This window comes from Tympanuchus pallidicinctus, unplaced genomic scaffold (genome assembly GCF_026119805.1).
Source record: "Tympanuchus pallidicinctus isolate F22 unplaced genomic scaffold, pur_lepc_1.0 scaffold24, whole genome shotgun sequence".
NCBI lineage: Eukaryota > Metazoa > Chordata > Aves > Galliformes > Phasianidae > Tympanuchus > Tympanuchus pallidicinctus.
Window position 1 is genome coordinate 416,336 of NW_026294741.1, and position 19,087 is coordinate 435,422.

General features: G+C 51.8%; 1 protein-coding gene across 6 annotated transcripts in view; it reads left to right on the top strand.

Annotated features, from left to right (window-relative positions):
* The window catches only part of LOC128083375 (tapasin-related protein-like), a 66,782-nt gene that overhangs the window by 46,548 nt on the left and 1,147 nt on the right, over window positions 1-19,087 (top strand). For 3 of the 6 annotated variants that reach the window (XR_008208049.1, XR_008208048.1, XR_008208050.1), the window contains 4 exons: window positions 12,084-16,045; window positions 16,239-16,466; window positions 16,893-17,162; window positions 18,713-19,024. Coding sequence is in view for 3 of the 6 variants with exons in the window: in XM_052688530.1 (XP_052544490.1) it covers window positions 15,652-16,045; window positions 16,239-16,466; window positions 16,893-17,162; window positions 18,713-19,024 (1,204 nt within the window). In the remaining 3 variants the exon portion in view is untranslated. Of the gene's footprint in view, window positions 1-12,083; window positions 16,046-16,238; window positions 16,467-16,892; window positions 17,163-18,712; window positions 19,025-19,087 lie in introns of those variants that run through there. The other 3 variants (XM_052688530.1, XM_052688528.1, XM_052688529.1) reach the window with 1 other exon arrangement.

Consider the following 19,087-nt stretch of genomic DNA (forward strand, 5'->3'; position numbering starts at 1 on the left):
TTCCCCTTTGGCTTTTATCATCTCTTTCCACTGAATGTCCGTGATGAAATCTGAACCTCTATAACAGCCACCAAAGATGATGAGCAAACCCAGCAGTGAAGCAGCCCCTGCCCTCGGCTTTCAGCTGTGCCGTCAGCACCTCTGCCCTGTGACTGTGTTCAGTGCTGTGCATCCATCAGTGCACCGCTGAGAACTCACTCTGACGCCATCAGATTCCTCCTCTTCTTTGCGACAGCCCAAAGATTTCGCCTGCTGGCATGGAATCAAGGTTCTCCTAAGCTGCAGCTTGAAAAGATAAAATTAACTTTGGACCTGACTCAAATGCAAGTTTCATATTTTAAATGTTTTAACAACTCAAAATCTCGTCCTCCTTTTAATTTCCTGAGTGGTTTTTGTGCCCAGCTCACCAACCAGTAATGCACTCCGAGAGTTTCCTTCTCAGCTTCCAAAGCACCTCCACCTCAGTACGATGCATACGATGGGAAGGAGCAGAACAGCTGGCTGCAGCCCTGTGCCTACTGTGTCACCTGCAGATAGTGGGGATCAGTGCAGGAACAGGAACGTTTTCCATAGTTGAACAGGAAGCCCCACGTACACACGAACCCAGCAAAAAGACCACCTCAGATGTACTGCCCAGCTACACAGGGCGCGTGGTCTGATCCCCACTGGGTTCCTCAGTGCACACTGCTGAGATCGGCAGGGCTGATGCTTACTGTGCTCATAATGTAATGGTGCTTGGCAGGTTTCATTTTCTTCTTAAAAGCTCCATATTATGGTGAAAGAAACACTGCACGGTGATGACACAAGCTAATTGCTCTGCTCTCAGACAATATAGACATTTGCTCGCTGCTTCTCAAAGGCACTGAGGCACTCAGCCCTGCAGCAGCTCCATGCCTCTCCTGCCCAAAGGTGTGGGATGCCAGCTGCAGTCAGATGGAGTTTCTCTGTACCTGGATCAGGTGAGGGCCGGGCAGTGCTCTGAGTCACATCCCAGAGCACAATAGCTGCCCTGTGCAGGGCTGCTCCCCATGCTTTGTGAGCAGTCCCAGCTCTACGAGGAGCACAACGAGGAGCTCCCTGGGCCCTCTGGCGCCTCCAGCAGCCCCACAGACCCCTGGCTCACCCTGTGCTTCTGCTCAGAACCTTTCCATCACAGCTGTGCTGCTGCAGTGTGAGCCATTACTTCTTGTTCGGTTCTCAATCGCTAATTAGAGTAATGGGTCCCTCTCCTCCATATTATGTCCCTCTCACTATTTGTACAGAGCTATCACAGCTCCCTCAGGTCCCCTTTCCTCCTCACTTAGAGACTCCCAGTTCGCTTTAATCTGTCCTCCCCGACCCTCACTCCCACTCCCACTTCATGTATCACATAACCAGGCCTCGTTGCACTGCAGAAGGATCACATCAGGGTGATAACATTCTGGTGGGGGCTGAAAAAGCAGTTGTTTGGGTTCCTGCGGGGCCGTGCAGCAGTGGTGCATGCAGGGCTGCAGCATTCCCTGTGTGTTCTGCAGCACTGAGATGGGGGTTCGTTTGGATTTGGAAAGTGGAAATGCCAGGATTTGTTTATGTGCTGGCACCAGCCTTAATTACCTTTCCCTTTCTTTAGCAGCATTCCTGTGTTCTGTTTCTTACTTAGAGCTGATAATAAGCTGTCCATCCGTGTAAGCGCTCTGCTGACACAAATCATGACGGATATGAGCAGCAATAAGAGCACGGCTAATGAGACACTGCTCACAAAGAGAGGAAAAATTGAACCGCGTTCTTTAATCATCAGTGTGCAAAGCCAACTGGAATAGATTTGTTTCAAGAAGTCCTCTTTTCTATTTAAATGTAAAATACACTGAAGTGCTTTAAGAACCACAGAAACCACAGGTTTCTGAAGCAGCATTATCCTTGTCATCCCAGCCAAAGAGAAAAGGAAAAACACAAGCAGCTCTGCAGCATCACAAAGGGGCCAATGGCTTCTCCTGCTCAGATCGCTCCTGTGCAGAAGTGCAGGAAGGCACAGCTACAGAGAGGTCACCAAAAGCTCTGGTCACTCCTTGCTCTGGAGTACGTGGACTCAGGGAGTGTCTGCGCTGTGCAGCAGCAGCTGTGTGCTGTGCAGCTGTGCCAAGGCACGGGGAGCTCCTTCAGTGTGGGTTTCCCTGCTGGTGGCTGTGCCCACTTCTCTGTGCCTTTCAGAAGGGTGTGGGGCAGAATGCGAGGTCCACCACCCCAACCTGCAGGGCTCACATCGCGGCGCTGCCTGCACGGCTGCGCCTGGCACAGCTGCACACAGCGCGCCCTGAGGGCTGCTGGGGCTGTGGGGACGCTGAGCTCAGGGAGAGCAAATGGACTGCCTTTTTTGTCTCATCCTGCTCAGTCCCCTGAGCACTCATCTTTTCCCACGTCTCACTTCGAAGTCTCTCTTAATTGCACCCATTTCACAGTACAACATAATGATTACTGTAACTCCCAGCACCGCTGCAATGATACAAATGTTTCTGTGGAATATTCCAAATGCTGAGATCCTGAAGTGAGTTCTATATTAGGAAGAATTATGAAATTTAGAGTAATAATGCCAGTCTTTGAGAACAAAGAGTCAGTTGTGCAGCTCAAGGTGCCGGGGTGTGTTCTGTGTGCCTGCCCTGCCCCACGTGCCCACAGCCACTGCTGGGCAGAGCAGATCCCCCTCCCACCCCACGCTGGCAGCCTGGCCCCGCAGAGCCCTGAATGCCAGCTGCTGCTCACTGCATGCACAGAGCTCCCTCGAACCAATTCCTCCCTTCTGCCAAAGATGTGAATTTGGATTAGGAACTGTCACACCTCCAAACAGAAATTCACCAAGGGTCTTTGTTTAACTTCAGGATAGAGTTTTTAGAAATGTTCTGATCTCATTTCCCCCTGCTTAACACACTCATAAAGGCACTGAGGAAAAGAAACCAGGCTGCAGGCCAGCATCTCCAGCAACCGAGGCATTAATAAGCATTAGATGTTGTGGGAACCTTCCGTGAGATTTTGGACAAGCAGTGTGAAGGAGCAATGGAGGGGGCACACAGTGCACTGATAGGCACTGTGTGGCCACACGGGGAGAGATGGGACGGCCGGAGGGATGGGTGGCTTTAAGAGGAACTCAGTTAACTCAGAAAGGAGCAGCCTCTCTGTGGCTACAAACCCCTCGGCCCAGTGTGCCTTCTGGCTCAGGCCCCTAATCTGCTCACTGCCATGCCCTGGAGCTCACACGTGGCACAGCTCTCTTGGTGCCCACCTGGCTCACACGGATGCTGGCTGCAGTTCCCAGCAAAGCCGTTGGTGCTGCCCACATCCCAGCAGCCGCCCCGAGCTGCAGCCTCCCGGCTCAGTGCACGCTGAACCCTCTTCCTACCACAGTTCTTGCAGTCGGATGATATTTTAGTGTAGTAATAAAGTAACTGCATTGACAGGAGTCGAACATGAACATTTGGAGTGTGGGCTGAGAAAAAAACCACCATCTTTATGCCCGCACACAGCAATGATCCTCTCCAACGGTGAGTGCAGCAGCAATGCTGCCCTCGGCAGCACAAATCACTGCTCCTCCCTCAGCTCCTCCAAACGCTAACATCTCCACCACAAACAACAAAATCAGAGATTTTCCCCAGCAGACACCCAGTCCTCCTGATTTCAGATGCTTTTGTTTTCTTGTTTTATCTTCATGAACAGTTTGAATGGTTTTATAATTTGCCTGCGCTTCCACTTTATTGTATCTGTCTTCCATCTGTTATTTTTATGGTTTCTGTTACCATTCTGCTCTCACTAATGCCAACAGCGCTACTGTAAAACTGATGTTGCATCCTACAAACTTATCACCTCACTCCAAAAATACATCTTGTGCATGGTGGCATAAGAACTGCCTGGAGAAGAACGAATGGATCTTTTATTAATGATTTTCTTGCAGGAAGAGACAACGTGATGGTTGCTCTTGGTGCAAATACATCTTCCCACTGCAGCTGCAAAATTCTCCCTGAATGATACCAAACTCATTAAAATCCTCCCCCGTTTGGGGCAGCACACTGCCTTCCTCCTTGTTTCCAGGCACAACTGAGCCCGGCCTGCTACCAAGGGGTTTATTGAAGCAGTAAGGGATGGAACGAATGTTTGTTAAAACGATCTAATTCTGAATACACCCAGTTGACCATTGCACATTCATGGCTCAGGTGAAGCCGTGGGTAGGTGAGTCTTGGCAAGGCACCAGGATGTGCCTGGTCATCAGGATTCAGAGGCAGAGAGACATCAGCACGGAGCTGCCTCCAGCCTGCTGCCGGCTGGGAGGGACTGAGATCCATGAGTCCAATACATACATGTGTAAATTAGAATATATTAAAAACATAAACTGCTCAACTATTAATATTTAAACACCATCCCCTGCAGTGTCGCCACAGATTTTGCTGGAAGAGCAGACACTGAACATGAAGGTGATAGAGTCTAAAGAGCTGCCTGAAGCACTCTGTTGCCCAAGCTCCTGGTGTGGCTTTGAATAGAGCTGCCTCAGGGACAGATCCAGCCCCAGGGTCGAATGAGGAGCAGCACGGAGGAGCGTTCCTGCCCAGGGTGACCCCAGGTTCCAGCTGCCCATAATCCTGAGCCAATCCATGTGCTGCCTCCGGTGATTTGCTCCCTCTAACTAGCTTCTGTTGGAGCAAGGCTGGCATTAGCTAATGCAGAGGCCATTTGGTGAGGACAATACATTTATCGCTGAGAATCTACCTATGGCTATTGTGCTGAGCATGCACATGGTGAATCTCAATCATTTTAACTCAGACACTCTATTATACATACCATGAAATTTAACAAGGTATGTCCTATACAGGGCTGTAACATTGCAGCTGTGAGGATTAATTAGATAACACTCATTATTGTTCATTCAATTTGCGTTTGCAGATGCAGGGAGCTGAGTGCTGACTGCTCTCACTCTGATTGATCGCTCCCACTTTGCATTCATTAGGAAGGTGGCCTCAGCACAGTAGTTTTACAAGGTGTTTGCTCCCCCGTAGCTGGATGTGCCACTCAGAAGCCCTGAACCGTGCCTCTGATTAACAATATTGTGCAAACATGGCACAGGCGGTGCAGTGCGATGGGCGGCAGCGGAGCTGTGAGCTGCAGGGAGAGATGGCCGGGCGGGGGGCTGGCGGAGGTGCAGCGTGTCTAGGGGCAGCAGTGTCCATTGCTCGTCTGCTCCCACTGGACATAAGTTACAAAAGAAATGGCTTTGCCAGGAGTCTGAGCTGTCAAACAAATGCCAAACCTGCAGAATGAGGGCAAACAGACACATTGGCTGCTGCGCCTCTCCCTGATGCTCCTGTCCTCTGTTTCTCCTCTGCCCTGGCTGCAGCCCCTGCCTGCTGCAGAGCCACAGGAAGGGCTGTGCTGACCTCAGAGCTCACCTCACACCAGCACCGCAATCAGAACCCATCAAGGAACCCCGTGTGTTCCCATAGTGCTGAGAGCCAGCTTAGCCTTGTCTGTCCATGAAGCAAGATTGGATTACATGCTGTCCAGGCCCACGGTCAAAAATAATAAACAATGCAAGATGCAAATGATAGTTTCTACAAGTACTGTCCAGGTAGTGAAGAGAGGTGCCTCTCCAACAGCTAGTTCTTCTCTTCCCCTGCACTGTTCCAATCTGAGCACATTTAAACAACAAGCTGTAAGTGCTGTACTTTGCCATCCCCAGAAGTCTGTTTCCACATCTGAGTGCAGCAAAGGCTCCGTGCTACAAACAAACATTACAGCTGCTCCTGCAACAAGTCCCACTGTACTACAAACCAACACAAGGACTTCTGACAGTGGTGTTTTCTCAGCCACTCTGAAGCTGCAACAGTGCTCTGCAGTGCAGCTACAGCTTTACAGGAGAAGCATCCTGGTATTCAGGTTGAGCCCAGTACAGCCCTAGCTCATAGCCCTCTGAAACAAACCAGAGCCTGTGCACAGCAGTGGGTGAGGGGATGGTGTCCAGCAGGAGGGCACACCACCCCACAGAGACCCCTTGTGTCCCACTGCCCCACAGCCACAGATGGGCACCTCCAAGGCAGGATGCAGCCACTCAGAGATGAACTGGTTCCAGGGGATTTTTTCCTTACAGTGTTGCCAGGCTGCTAGCACAGCTCTGCTGCCATCATGCTACCAGATGAACTGTTGCTTCAGCTCATTTCAGTGTGAAACACTGTCACTTTTTTCCTCTTTGCTTATGCAATACTCACTGGAAGGTTCAGGCCTATGCATAACATATTTATTCAACAGTAATCGTTTCATTTCTGTAAAGGAAATATGTTCCACCACTCCTGCAGCTGACAGGCTCTGGCATACGCTGGAAGCCGAGGCTCCAAAAGGAGGGAGAATATGTTTATAGGATGAATCGCAGCTGTTTGCAGCACTCTTCTGCCCTAGCAATTATTTTAATAGGAAGAATTCCTGGAGGGTTATTTGGCTTCTGCACAGCGCACGCTGTGCTCACAGCCACTGGCTGGGTATTAGAGAAGTAAACCTCCAAAGACGCTTCTGCTCCTGTAAAGCATATTTAACAGGGAGCAGGGTTCTGTTCTGCAGCCTGCTCACACACCAGAAAACACTTGTCCCCATGAGTGGCACCAGGAACGGTACAAAATCCAAAACATTTCCATAATCTGCATCACCATAACCCTGCTCATCAACGCTGTGAGCTGCCCTCACCTCCCTGGGTGCAGACTTCTCCATGCAGCCCAAAGGCACGCAGCAAGGAGTGGCACAGTGCAGGAGGACGAGCTGTGTGCTGCAGGGTGGTGCACAGGGGCTCCCACTGAGCAGAGGGCGGCCCTGGGCAGCGCTTGGGCTCCATGCTGGGCTCCAAGCAATGCGCAGAGGGCTGTTGGCCCATTGCTGCAAGCAAACTGAAATCCATTAAAAATTCAGCAGCACCCTGTGGATGTGGGCTGCTATGACTCAGCAACAGGCTCTGTCAGGACAGCCCTCAGATCGCTGATCACCAAATACAACACCCCAGTCTGCCTGGGCCATGAGCAGAGCAGCCCGCTGCCTCAGCTGGAGCTGTGGGTGCCATGTCTGTCCCCAGGCTCCTGCACAGCCACTGAGATGTACTGCAGGCGGCCAGATGAGGAAATGCATACATCCTTCCTGGGTATTTACTTCCAATTCAGCTGTCCAAAACATTGAATATTTGAATTCTTTATAATTTTGTTATGCTCTCATTTTTATTTCAAGAAACACACGTGCTTCTACTGCATAGGAAATTTGCTGGCAGTACTTTGACCAGGAAGGCTCTGCTCACACACTTAAGAACATTTAACAGTGACTTCGGTTGGGGGGGATTTGTTTAACAGCCCCAGTTAAAAACAAAACCAAGAAGCAGCAGAAGGGCAACGTGTGGCACAGCAAGGGCTGAGATCACTCCAATGGGTCGGTCCTGGCCAGCCTCAGCTCCCGCCACAGCTCAGCCCCAGCTTAACTCCCCCTGACCACTGAGCAGAGCCACTGCCAGCAGTGCTTCTGTGTGCCACAGACAGCCATGCAGCAATGCAGCGCTGCACAGACCCATGCACAGACATGGGGCCACCGAGGCTCCAGGAGATTTTTCTAGCTGAAAATAATGGAAATCGGTGGCCTAACAAAGTTAAATGCCCTAGTGCCTCTGTGGAAAGAGATGTAAGAGACCAACACATGCATAAATAACACCTGCTAAATCACACTTCAGAACGTCAGCCAGAAAAAAGAGACCCGAACAAATATCCTGGTACAGGGAAAACAGTTAACAGATAACAGTTTGCTATCACCAAATAATGTTTCTTGCATACAGAAATGCCATCCTTTATCTAGATATTTAGATGGGAACAGAAGTTCACTGGGTTTGTCAGCACCATTCGTTTCTCTGGAGAGAATTCCGAAGTGCTGCTGCCGACAGAACATCAATAATGGAGACAAATGTTCCCAAGCGTTAATTTTCTCAGTGCTGTGAAATCCAACTCGCACACCATCAGCGTGCAGCAGGGAGGGGTAATGCGAGCGGGCACTGCGAGCAAATAAAACAACAGAATTCAAGGGGGATCTGTTAGCAGGCTGGAAGAGGTGTGCAATGGGCAGCAGGACGAGGCTCCAGCAGCTCCCAGCAGTGCTGCAGCCCAACACTGCTGCCAGAGCGTGCCGTGTTCACAAAATGCTCTGCAGTAAACTCCAAAGGAAATGGCCTGAGCTGCAGGCTGTGTCAGCACAGCCCCATGAACCCAGCGGTGCTGCGAGCACAGAAAAGCAAAGGCAGGAGCAAATGGGGACACTGAACGTCACTCCGTTACGACAGGCAGTTACCTGCAACTCACCCTCAGTTGCACTGAATGCAGCACCGTGTCAGAAGGTAATTTTCCCCACATTTCCTGTCTAGGATTCATTTCGCTGGCATTGGGCAAACACTGCAAACATTTATGCACAAATGTTCCTTAGAACATTTCATGTAATTAATCTCGACCATTTTCTCCCTCCTTTTAGATTCAGTTCCCATGACTTTATTCTGCCAGCCCTGTTTACGATCAGAGTACCCACTGAAGTAGCAAATTGTATGTGATTATTGGAGATAATTCACCAAGAGCAGTGTGGTAAATTCGTTATTAATTCTCATTCTGAGCACCGCTGTCTGCGGCCCTGCAGGCAGCCCGCGGAGCTGCAGGCACCGAGCAGCACTGTGCCCAGCATGGGTGAACCCGGAGCACCTCGCTCCTCCCGGTGAGCAGTGCTGCATCAGCCATTCATTTCATTTAGCTGCTTTCGAGGATGGTGTTGTTGAACTAAATTGAATCTGTCTGCTGGCAAATGCCCTAGAAACAGGCAACAGCCCTCTGGAGCGTGCGGGACCAGTCCTACACCCCATCCATCTTCTTCCAGTGAAGGTGCTGTGCAAGTCAGGCCTGGATGCTTCACTCAGACTGGCAGAACGAGACCTGATAGAGACAGATCAGAGGAACGTGTTCTCCCAGCAACCGTATCACTCTCACGAGAAGACATATGAGTCGCCTCAGGAAATAAATGCTGCAATCCATAAATGTCTGCAGGTGCCCAGGGCGCACTGCCCTGCGCTGCGGAGACAGGTGCTGCAATGGGCTCCTCGCTCCAAACCCACAGTCTGCTCTCTGGTCAGGTTTGTCTGCCTCCATGCCCATGCTAAATGCCCTGGAAACTAAAGGATTTACACTGAAACTCCATTAAGAAATTCTTTTAGGCTAGAGCTACACCAGAGGCATAAAGCAGACCTATGAAGTCCTGCTGTTGTTTTTCCAGGCCATCCGTGCTGTCAATGTCAGACAAGATCCCAGGATGGAGCAGGAGCTGCTGCAGTGCTGGGACCCCGCCGTGCCAACAGCAGGGAGATCCCCACCATGGCACACCACAACTGCTATGGCACTGCCCAGGGGCAGCTGCAGTACCTTCACTGACCTCAGTGACATTCACTACGGGCACTGAATCGTCCCATTATTTTTCCAGAGGGAAGGGCTATGAGGAATTAATATCCTTGCTCTCAGAGCTCACTTTTCTAATATCAAAGCAAAAGGCAGATAAACTACGGGCCAGGAGGAAAAAAAAAAACAACAAAGAATAAGATGATATAATGAAGGGTTTGTATTCTGCATTGAGTTAACCCAGTGGTTGGTTATTCCCCTGCCCTCTCCTGCCCCAGGCACTGAGCTATTTCTGGCTCAGTCGTCGTCCTGCTGAACAGACAAGATGTTTCTAACCTTTCTAGGCAATAGCCTTTAATATGTGCAATTCCTGCTGAGGTCGACATAACTTCCAGGCAGGACAAGCTTGCATATTTTAAGAGATCTGGCTTTTAATGTCACTAATCTGCAAGCATTAAAAAAAATTACACTTCACTACTCCCTAGAGGTAAACTTCAGGAATGGAACGGCAGAAGCACTGCCACGGTCAGCAGCTCCATATTTTCCTGATGCTAATCTTCAAACAAAAATGCAGTATCCTACCAGCTCCTTGGCTGCAACCCTTCACCAGTTGGCATCTGCGCTACAGTCTGGCTGTGAGCACGGTACTGCATCCTATGGCATGGGATGTTTGGGACAGCATTTTCTGACCATTGGCTTAGAGGCCATCTTAGAACCTTGTCTCTGGTTTCCAGTCAAAGCCCTGAAAAGCAGATGTAAAGCTAGCTGCTGAGGAGGGTGGGAAGGGAACAAAGGCCTTGGAGGAACAGCTCCTAACACATGCATGGACTGCAGTTTGTAAATGGATCAATATGGCGTATAACTGCTGGGAAAAACACACAGACAAATACAGCAAAAATGTGCTGTAAAATATGTTGGGGCAGGAAAATGAATGATCTCTCTGTCAGCTATTTAAAAGCAATCCAGTAATGTGAACAATCAGAAGTGAAGAAAAATCAATGCGCTTCTCACAGCACAGAAATGGAAAACAAGCAGGATTTGCTCCTGCAAAATGCACGCAAACAAAAGCCAATGGATTAATTTTTCTTGCCAGTAACGTGGTCATTTCTTCAGAGACAGAGCCACGCTCAGAGCAGCCCTCTCTGTAGATACTTATGCTGTGTTTATTGATGTCAGTCATAATATCCCCACTGGTGTCAGTGGTACACAATCCAGTCTTTACACTAATTATCAATTATGAGCAATTGTGGTTTGTTCCCATCACATTTAATTTGTTTAATAAAAAGTCAACTAGAAAGATCTCAAGCAAAGGGAAGACAGAGCATGGCAAACCCTACTGCTTCATTCCTCTGCCTGATGCTGTGGAAGCACAGCGGAGCCAAAACGAAAAGTAATGCTGCCCCATCAGAGAGATCAGCCCCTCAGAGGAACAACCGGCGTGTCCCACAGGGCTGCTGCTGCATTACAAACTGCAGCCAACATCTGCCTTCAGATATCAGAGGGGAAATCGCATCAGGAGGTGCCAGGAGAACATTGCTGGAGCAATGCAGAGATTGGGGGGGAGGGTGTCCAGAAGGAGCCACAAGGGGGAAAACACAAGGGAAATCAAAGGGGAGAGGAATCGGTGGTGCAGAGCAGAAGGCAACAGTATGGTTGGTTGGTTGTGCTGCCTGACACTTCACACAGCCACACAGCTTATCTCAGGACTCACCACGTGAGCATAGAAGGAGATACATACTGGTTTTCCTTTCCAAACTTTAGTACTGGGCCTAAGAAATATAGCTAGAAACATCACAGAAATTAAAGAGTGCGGAACTGGCACTAAGACCATGGGAACAGCCAGGCCTCAAGTCAGCTCCTGAACCTTGGCCAGGCCTCTGCTTGTTGTCACAGAGGGACACCATTATTTGACAGTTTTCCCCCAGTCTACTGAATGGTCGCAGCAGCCACCCTGCCAGCAGAGCTCAGGGCACCCAGGCGTGCAGCAGCCTAGGCTGTGCTCCCCATCACACAGCAAGCACAGCACTCCAGTGCAGAGCACATGAGCTGGAGCCTGTGGGCAGCTGTCCTTCACAGCCCCCCCAGAGAACACATTGCTTTCAGGATTCCAGACAGCTTGGGTTGGCTGTTGATTTCCTTCAGGCAACCTGAAATGAAATGCTGCACCACCAGACTAAAGACATCCGTGCTTTCTGCAGGTTATGACAGCCACCCCAGTTCATACATCAGTATCCAGCACAGGCTCAGGCAAAGCAGTGCCAAACGCCAAACATCCCAAGATGAAGAGCACAAGTTTCAGGGTCTGTCAGAGAGAGCAGTTCTGATTTCCCCTCCCCATTCCTCCCCCTTTCCTTTATATCTCTACCTCTCTGTTCCCTCAAGCATCAAGCAGCAGATTGAGATTACAGGGAAGGCTCTGCACAAACAGCTTCTCCTGCCTCTCAGTACAAACTTAACGCTCTCGGGAGCAGCTCCACGCACCACGCCTGAAGGCAGCGGATCCCAGCAGAGCTGCAGCCCCAGCACGAGAGCCAGCAGTGCCACCAGCAGCTCGCTTTGCTCCTGGGGATTGAAGGCGATTTTGATAATGTAGCTCAAGTCATTAAAGTGCTTTTGCAAACATGCTGCCCCATCTCCTGCTGCGTCAGGAGAGCAGGAATTACCGCCTCACTTTCCCATCCGCAGGAGCACAGAGGAGGAATGCGCATCAGGAGCATGGTCACCATGGTGACAGCAGGGACACAGCGGGAGCGTTCCTTGAAAACATCGGTTTGGATCACAATTAATGCGGGAAATGAACAGCTGAAGAACAGCAGAAAAACCTCTTAAATTATTCAGCTGGAATAAATTGTCAGCGGTGGTTCTGAAGCACGAGGCAGCAATGGGGTCTTTCCTGGGAACCGCAGGAACGGCACCGCCGGAGGGCAGGCAGCACACGAGCAGCCCAGCCCTGGTTCTGCCTGTGTCCCTTTGCGAATAATACTCCGAGGGTGCTGTGAGCATTTCCAAACGCTGGCACCACACCTCTCCACAAATGCCAACTGTAATGGTGCTCTGGAGCAGCAGAGTCAGCAAAAATGGCAGCACTGGTCCTGGTAACACAGCCAGACCTGGCAAACTAGAAAGAAGTAACACGAGTGGTGTAACGACTGCCTGTTCTGAGCGTGCACCAAACGCCATGGCAACTCATCAGTAACCGCACAGCTCCTGTAGAGCTGCTCAGGACCTGCAAAGATGCACTGCTACAGTAGGAGTAACCCCACTTTAATTATTAAAGCTAAAAATTTCTGAGCTCAGTCCAATCGTGGTGCTGTTGTGTTTCCCAGCAGTACATGAAAGCCAGTTTGTCTCTTTCCCTGTATTGACTCTGAAATTACTCACTGAATCATTATTTCTAATTTTGTAGGGACTTTCTGCTGAGGGGCCGATGCCTCATACCAAGAAAACACAATGCCTACAAAAAGCACTATTTATATAAAACAATTGATGCACAACAAGAGAGACATCAAATTACCACCTCGGTGTTGCTTATACAAACGCATCGGGAGGTGCTGATGAACCGCAGTCCCTTCTGCACGGCTCGTTCTCCCAAGCTTTGAGAGCTGTGACAAATTACATTAATTCATCTGCGCAGATCAGACGCGTCTTTAAGCCGCTCCATGACAGTTCCCATCAGCCTTCCTATTTGCCATAAGGCCGCGTGCATCGGCCGGGAAAAAACCTCCCCCGGCGACCGCGGAGCGCCGCGCACTGCGGGCCGCCGCCACCCGCGCCCAACCCGAGCGCTGCGCTTCAGCCGCGTGCCGCTGCTGCCACCTGGCGGCCGGAGTGCCAACCTGCAGGCGCAGCAGCGCCGCGCGCGCACGGAGCTCTTTGCGACCGAGTCAGGCCCGAATCGCCTCGCGGCGCTCTGCAGGGCAGGCGACGAGCATCCCCAGCAGCCCGATGTTTACATGATGACGCAGAGCACTAAGGCTCAGATGTGACAACACTGTCCCGCCATAGGCACACGAACAGGAACTCTGAAGTAAGCAGGGCATCATCATTAACAATTGCTATCAAGTTGCAGCACGGGACAGTTGAAAGGCAGGTGTGTGGGAGGGCCACTGAGCTGCACTGTAACACTGTGGGGCAGCAGGAGATGAGCAAATGGAAGACAAAGCAAAGCAGTAATGCATTCTGCAGCACAGAAAATGAAGGACTCTGCCTGGTGAGAATCACAAGGTTGGAAACGACCTACAAGATCATCTAGTCCAACCATCTCCTCATCGCCACTGCCACCACTAGCACTAAAGGAAGTTGGCCAAGCCTAAAAGCAGTCCCATATCTAAAGAAAACACCTTAATTCAGTACGTAATTTAGTAATACACTTCTTGCAGATAAATGCTGTAAAGACTATTTTGCTCTTATGCTCAGATTCATGTTTGATTGGATGTTCCGTAGTTCTTAAGAAAATGAAGAGTAGCACTGCTTCCAAGTGCCATTCATTGTGCATGTCTAAGACATGGAAAATTAGGATCCTGATTTGAACATCTTAAGATCAAAATTATATGGAGTAAGAGCTGTACCAATTGTGTACACAGCGTGCTGTAATTGCAGCTACTTCTGCAGTAAGTTCTGATGAATGCCTGAAACATGCAAGGCTGAGCAGAATGAGGTCCTCGCTTGTGCTAAAACTGAATGAGCTTCCTGTCCAGAAAACACAGCCCCAACCTGGAGGTCAGTCTGAGTTAATGACTTCCTGGGAAAAGGATTTGCAGTATTTGCTTTTACTCTTCACCTGATGAGCAGACTTAGCAGCTGAGTACTCTCAAACACACCACTTATAGCTGAGACTGCCTGTACCTCCAAAAGCAAACACTTTACCTCGATTGCTGCCTCAAAATCATATGGAACCTGAATTCAAATGTCTGATCCCACAGCCTTCACACCTCGTTTGAACTGTGAGAATGGAGGAGGCAGTGAGATCTGTTACCAGGTGTTTTTCTAAAACCATACAACAGTTTGGTTGAAAGGGACCTCAGAGGGCTCCTACCATGGAGCCCCCCGGGTCAGGGCCCTATCTGCATCCTGGGGCTGCTCCTCCAGAGATGAGGCAGCACAGCTGCAACCCCAGGGCTCCCTGAAGTTCTTTCTCTCCCAAGTGAAGTCCACGTTCTTTGGGTAAATGCAGCAGAGGAGGGTGATGGCAGTGCCATCTGCTGGGCCACAAGCACTATGGAACAACGAAAGACAGCGAAGAAAAAAAACGAATTCAGCCCTTCTGATGAGGGTGTGAGAGGAGTGCGATATCCGCCCAGAGATGCTGCTCCCTCAGCTGCTCACCCTTGCACCAAGTTGAGGAGTGCACTGCTTGCCCCTGAGCTCCAGAGATCACCCCTGGGCCAGGCTGTGACACAGCAGATCCCACAGAGTAACTTTATGGCTGCAATAGTCAGCTTTTAACTTCAAAGTCGCCCATCTGTCAGGTTTGTAAATATTTATATTCCTCTTTAAAGGTACATCTTAACTGTTTACCTTTAAATCTTGACATTGCCTCACACCACAAAGTTTAACTTAACAACCTTGGGCTGATACTGCTCCATACACGAGGAACTGTCAAGAGTTTCACGCCGCATAACAACTAGATTTCATGTCTCACACAGTGAGAACTGCTCACAACCTGCAGCTCTGCTGTGCTGCAGCCCGAGTCCCCCACCATCAAGCCCTGTGCCACCACCCTGACTGTAAAATGCCCACAGCTCTGAGCCAGGTGTGCTGCCCACTGTGCGGCTGTGCTCCGAGAGGCAGCTGGGGCAGCACAGCTCTGCTTTGTTCTCATCAGATTAACACTGCTGCATATCTTTTCCTCACCCATAGAGTCAAAATAAAGATGTCCCAGTTCATTCACGAGGTGTATTTTGACGGCCACTGGCTGGTTTGAACAAACGATTCATTCCTCTCCTTGCAAACTCTTAGGGAAAGCATTCTTCTCACCCTGCCCAGCCCCAGCTTTGTGCCCTGCGGGGAGGCGGCGCTCCTCACTGCAGGGCCGGGCAATGGGGCACAGCCTCCGGGCTGCAGGGCCGGATGGCCTCAGAGCCGCCGAGTGCAGCCCCAGCGCCGGGCACCTTGCGGGGACCGATGCGGCCACACTTTGTGCCAGCAGGCGGCTCTCCAGTACGGACAGGACCCGGCTGCAGCTGAAGGCCCTTCCTGGTTTCACTTGTTTGGTGTCGGTTACAAGGCAGAATATTTATGTTGTTTGTACTTGATGGACGTAGAGGTTGGAGTTGCCTTTTTACTGTTCAATAAAAGTTACAGTTTCGTTGTTATTGTAGTATTTTGTTATTGCTGCACCCAAAAGCGCAGGGAAACAACCCAGAGGGCTCCCTTTTCCAGCAAACGCGTCCCTGACGCCGAGCAGCGGCTCGCCGCCCCGGGCACGGCGCGCAGCAGCGAATGGCGCTGCGGGTCCCGCTGGGCGCGGTGCGGTGCAGTCAGAGCCTTCGGGCCCGGTCGCGACCGCCCCATCCCGGCGGTGCCGGGCAGCCCCTCCCGCTGCGCGCCCGGGGAAAGAGAAAGCGAAAGGGAACGAAAGCGAAAGGACGGGCAGGGAGCGATGGGCTGCGCAGCGTGGCTGGCGGCCGGCTGCCTTCTGAGCGCCGGTATGTGCGGGACGGGGCCGGGGGTGCGGCGGCTGCGCTGCGGGAGCGGCTGGGAAGCGGAGGGGACGCGGGCGGTGCGAAGGAGCGCGGAGCTCCGCCGCCGCTCGGCACCTCCCGCATCAATGGGGCGATTTCAAAACCGACTATCAAAATTTTAAAAATAGCTCGAGCGAGCACGATCTCTACTTTTCAGTAATCACAAGGACCCCGAACGGCATTGCTTCTGCAGAGCCGGGGCTCAGGAGGAGCCTGCAACTTCCCTGCGTATTTGAAATGAGAAAAACCATTCCCCTGTCCAACGAAACAGAGACCGTGCTGCTGAACGTCAGGCTGCTGCTGCCTGTGGCTGGAGCAGAAGGTGCTCAAAGGCCTCAGACAGAAAGCCTTCCTGCAGACAACCTGCCCTCGTTCATTGTACAAGGTGAGCTATGTGCTCAGAGGACCAAGCCTGGCTCCTGGCAAGAAGTGAGCAGATAGGCAGCCCTGCTGTGCTTCAGATGATGGGGTTACAGAAAATTCAGCATTTCCCTACTCGGCACAGCAGCTTCACCTCCCGCTGAAGATCTGCATCCAATGAGACCACTGCGCTGTGAGAGCCCAACCTGGGGTGCTGGGAGAACCGACCCCCTCCCACACAACAAAGGCAGCTGTGCACCCCACCCCAGGACAAAATCCAGCAGTGCTGGGCAGGATGTCATCCCAGCTAAGTGAGATCACTCCTGCTGGAGTGCACCAGGGTGGGACAGAGCAGGGCAGGACCACGCTGAGAGCTGTGTGCAGACAGGGGGCTGCTTCCACTGCCCTTAGGTGAGCCAGGATGATAATGGGTCCACGCGTGTGTTCACAGAGCCCTCGGTGAATATTCTGCAGCACACAGATGAGGATATCAACATGCTTGACTGCAGGATCAGCCATTACTTTACAGCCAACACTCAGATCCTCTGGCCTGGGAGGGAGGTTCGAGCCCACAGCCTGGACACCTGGTTCACTTGCACCATAAAGCACACAGCTGGGAAATACACAGCTACAGCCTTCCTTGTGCAAGGCCATGAGGACAGAGAGCACCAAACTCCAGGACAGCTTCACCAGGGCATCGCAGAGCAGACACACGTGTCAGGTAATGCTCCTCTGGGGAACTTCGTACATGCTTACATTCCTAATGAAGCACGGGGAAGGGGGAGAGAGAGGGGAGGGGAAGGGGGGGTTGGAGCACAACTTTCAGGCCTGCAGGCTGTAAGGGTAATTAGCAAGCAACTACCACTGAGCTCTTTCAGCTGTGTCCCAAACTGCACCCCAAGCTTCAAGCTGGAGTCGTTTTCACAGGGATTATGTAGAGGGAAACCACCTGTTCCTCTGCAGCTACGCTGGGGTGCTATGAACTCCCAGCCTGGCTTTCTGTATCCCACCAGCTGTTGCTTAATGTCACCACCCAGACACTTCTCTTCTGGGCTTACAGACCTCAGACTATTTTTACCAGCCCCATAAGTTTACAGATAGCTCAAGATAACGTTTTAACAACTGTAAGGTAAAATGTATTTACTGAAAAGCATATGCTTTCCCTTGTGTTGAGAGCTGTGCACTCTGCAGAAATGAATAACTCCAAAGCAGCTTCTTAAAAGCATAATTGTTTTCTGTTTATGTAGTTCTCTACCATCATCTCTAAGAGCCCCAGCAGCAAATACAGAAGCCACCAAGGCTTTAACACAGACACAAGTTAAGGCTGATCTAAGTTTTTCAGCAGGCAGAGCACTTCCACAGTATTTGCACTGGAAACGCAACCCACAGTGTGAGCTGCTTGCTGAGCTGAGGGAGAAGGCTCTAGAGAAGGAGCAGAAAGCAATTAGCGTCTGCCAGAGAGCTGCAGCCTCACCCGGACAAGAAACCCGGGTCCAGCCTGCAGACTGTAGTTACTGAACCGCACCCTGCCAGGGCTCGCCCGTAGCTGAGCACAGATAAGCGGCTCTAGTGCTTGAAAACAGGGAGACCGGGGCTCCGCGGTCCAACGGTGGGGACGCGCCACGAGGCACTGCAGCAGAGGGCAGCACAGCGAGCAGCACTGCCTGGAGCCAAGAACACAGCGCGAGCACTCACACCCCCCACGTTCCCCCTTACCCCATATCTCCCCTCCCCCATAAGAAAAAACAAATTTTCATTTATTACTCACCCCATCACAGGGGCTTCTCTGAGACAGCTACATCCAAGCAAGCCGCACCACCGAGTGAGGCGGACCCCTTCCCAGCTCTCTTTTTCAGCCCCACCGTACTCCTCCCCCTCAGGCTAATTGGACTCAGCTGGCTTTGATTGCCACCCGGGGGAGCTTTCAGCCCCCTCGCTCGCTCTGCAGCCCATGCTGAGGTCCCGCGGAGCGCTCCGTTCCCCCTACAGTTCTGCAACGCTTCCGGCTTGGGGAGGTGTTGCTTCATTAAATCCAATGTTAAGATGTAGGGGAATCACCACATCTCCCTCTTTGTCGTATATAGCGAGGCACAAATGAGGCTTAGCAACTGCTCAGGGACAGCGATACGAGCAGTTACCCTCCGCAGCGTGGCAGCTCGGGCTCTGGGCTCGCACCCGGCGCGGGGTTGGGCAGAGTCGGCGCGCGCGGCGTGGCTGTCCGGGTTGCAGCCGGCCCCGCTCCGCCCGCCTCACCGCCGTCCCGATCCGCAGCGGTGCTGGCGGTGCGCGCGCTGCTGCCACTGGTCCGTACGGCGCTGGGGAAGGACGCGGTGTTGGATTGCGCCTTCGACGCCGACCCGAGGGCGGCCGTGGCCGTGCGATGGGCGCTGCGGCAGAAGGGGCGGCCCGAGAGGCGCATCACCACCTCCGGCGGCGGCCGCGCTGAGATGTTCCCGCAGGAGCCCCGCGGTAACGCATCCCTGCTGCTCCGGCGCGTGGAGCTCGGTGACGAGGGGACGTACATCTGCGCGGTGCAGGCGGCAGCCCTCGTGCTGGAGCAGGCGATCCTGCTGCAGATAACAGGTAACGGCGCTCCGACACAGCGCACAGATTTGTGGTCAGTTCAGCTCGATGATGGAGACAGAA